The sequence below is a fragment of the Schistocerca piceifrons genome, chromosome 11, assembly GCF_021461385.2.
Source record: "Schistocerca piceifrons isolate TAMUIC-IGC-003096 chromosome 11, iqSchPice1.1, whole genome shotgun sequence".
Classification (NCBI taxonomy): domain Eukaryota; kingdom Metazoa; phylum Arthropoda; class Insecta; order Orthoptera; family Acrididae; genus Schistocerca; species Schistocerca piceifrons.
This window is the reverse complement of record NC_060148.1, coordinates 153,508,993-153,511,237: the sequence shown is the minus strand read 5'-3', so window position 1 is coordinate 153,511,237 and position 2,245 is coordinate 153,508,993. Positions and strand designations below refer to the sequence as shown.

General features: G+C 36.8%; 1 protein-coding gene across 1 annotated transcript; it reads left to right on the top strand.

Moving 5' to 3' along the window:
- The first annotated feature begins 267 nt into the window (after positions 1-267).
- On the top strand, positions 268-1,557 carry LOC124719841 (secreted RxLR effector protein 161-like). Its single transcript, XM_047245027.1, has 3 exons — positions 268-687; positions 932-1,018; positions 1,486-1,557. Exons 1-3 carry the CDS (start codon positions 268-270, stop codon positions 1,555-1,557), a joined length of 579 nt encoding a protein of 192 aa, XP_047100983.1.
- The last annotated feature ends 688 nt before the right edge of the window (positions 1,558-2,245 follow it).

Below are 2,245 nucleotides of genomic sequence, written 5' to 3'. Positions count from 1 at the left end.
TCAGAATATGATTCTTGCATTTACTTCAGAATTGAGAAACAAAATATACTCATTATAGCTGTTTATGTAAACGACGTGATCATTTTCTCCAATAGAAATAACAGGTGGAAGAAAGACCTGAAGAAAGGACTAATGAATCAGTTTAAGATGAGAGATCTTGATGAACTTAGTTGGTGTCTTGGCATGAGAATATAAAGTAACAGGAAACACGGGACGATTAGTATTGATCAAAGCAAATACGCAGCAAACATACTCAAGAAATTTGGTATGGAACATTGTAATCTGGTTGTATATCCATTTGAACCTGGCTCAAAGCTGCAAAAATGTGAAACTAAATTGACAGATGAGGAAAACCTTGTGTTACATCGCATTCTTTATCAGCAAGCCGTAGTATCACTACTGTATTTAGATCAAAGCACAAGACTGGACATTGCATATGCTGTGCGGGTTCTAAGTAGATTCAATTCTAATTATTGGAAAATCCACTGGGAAGCGGTCAAACGAATTATGCAATATATTAAAGGCACAGTCAATGTAGGAATAACTTTCCGAAAAAGTGGAACAACTGAAACTGAAGGTTTGTGTGATGCGACAGCAGTTTCCTGGACTTCAAAACGACAACAAACCGTCGCTCTATCAACTACAGAAGCTGACTATATGGCTCTATCAGCAGCAGCGAAAGAATCGGTATAACTTCAAGGATTGCTTCGTGAATTGTGTGTTTCGCATAGTGAAAAACCAGTTAAGTGTATGCTGTGACAATAGAGGTGCCATTGCACTGAGTCACAATGGTGTGCATCACGCTCGAACAAAACACATTGACGTGAGGCACCACTATACTCGTCATTTAATTAAAACAGGAAAATTCAGTTGAAACCTGTAAGTACCGATAAGCAGAAAGCTGATTTTTTGACAAAGGCACTGCCTAAAGGTAAACTTTCAGAGTTCACGAATTGACATCTCGAGAACTTGTGGGGGTGTTGGGAACATTCATATTTTACTCTTTGATGTGTTATATGTATGGTAGTTTATGTTTTCTCCTTGATCTTCGTTGTGTACACCGTTGAATCAATGGTCTCTAAAAATGTGTGTTCCTGGCAATATGGTGTGTTGCGTATTTGATTAAAAGGTCAACTTTATAATCTCACAGAGGACTAATTAGAGTCAATATCTAATAACCATAATGTTTGAATTTGTTTGTATCATCAGAATGCTAATTTCATGATAGATAGCGCTAATCTTAAAGAGTTGATCATAAAGACTTTTTGGAAGTTCTCATTTGCAATTGTTGGAATTATGTAATACATTTATATCGGATATGAGAAAGTTCCAGAACATCGTTCTAGAATAAGTTATATCGAGTATGTTCGAGAAGTATCGATTGTGGTGACAGCTATGTTTGTGTATATATGCGGGAGTGATGAGGCGCAATAGATAGTCTTCGTGTGTCTTTTGTAAAGTGAACATATGTATATTTTAATAAAGTATTTTATAAGTAAAAGTGTGAACATGATTCAAAACATGGTAGCAGAGCGTGGTCATTGGAAAGAAAAGTAGAAGTTAAATATTATATTGTGGCCGTCGCGTGTTATTCAGAAAGTTCGACATGGCTGATATAACTATTCCTGTATTTGATGGCGAGGACTATGGGAACTGGAAGCAGCGGATAATCATGTACCTAAAAATGAAGAAATGCCATACAGTGACTGCGAGGGCAAAAGTGAGCTCAGGCAACGAAACGTGGGATGAAGAGGACTTGAAGGCTATCAACTATATTTATGGTGCAATCACAAATAAGCAACTAGAATTCGTGAGTGACAGAGAAAGTGCTTTCGAGATCATGAAGAAATTTGATGAATTATATTCGAAAGAGTCTACAGCCCTTCAAATATTATGCACAAACAAGTTGGACAAATTGAGGTTAAGTGATTACAGTGATACGGGGACATTTTTCAGTGCATTTGAAAAAACTGTAAATGAGCTGAAATCTGCAGGCGCTAAAGTAACGGAAAAGGAGAAGTTAAATTATATGCTGCGAACGTTACCAGAGTCAATGAGCTATATTGGGGACTTAGTGGACGTCTTGAAGGAAGAGGACCAGACAGTTGAATACGTTAAAAGTAAGATTCAATTATTGAATGCAAAAACTGGAAATGAAGAAGTAAAATCAAATGCATTTCACACAGAAAGAAAATTGAATTCAAGAAATCAGGAGCAAGTATGTTATCGATGCGGCAAAGCAGGT

Coding starts and splice junctions, on each gene's coding strand:
- LOC124719841 (XM_047245027.1), top strand. CDS start 268: ATGGAACATTGTAATCTGGTTGTATATCCATTTGAACCTGGCTCAAAG. Junction 688..931: donor CAGCAGCAGCGAAAGAATCG/GTATAACTTCAA, acceptor CACTGCCTAAAG/GTAAACTTTCAGAGTTCACG. Junction 1,019..1,485: donor TACTCTTTGATGTGTTATAT/GTATGGTAGTTT, acceptor ATTTTAATAAAG/TATTTTATAAGTAAAAGTGT.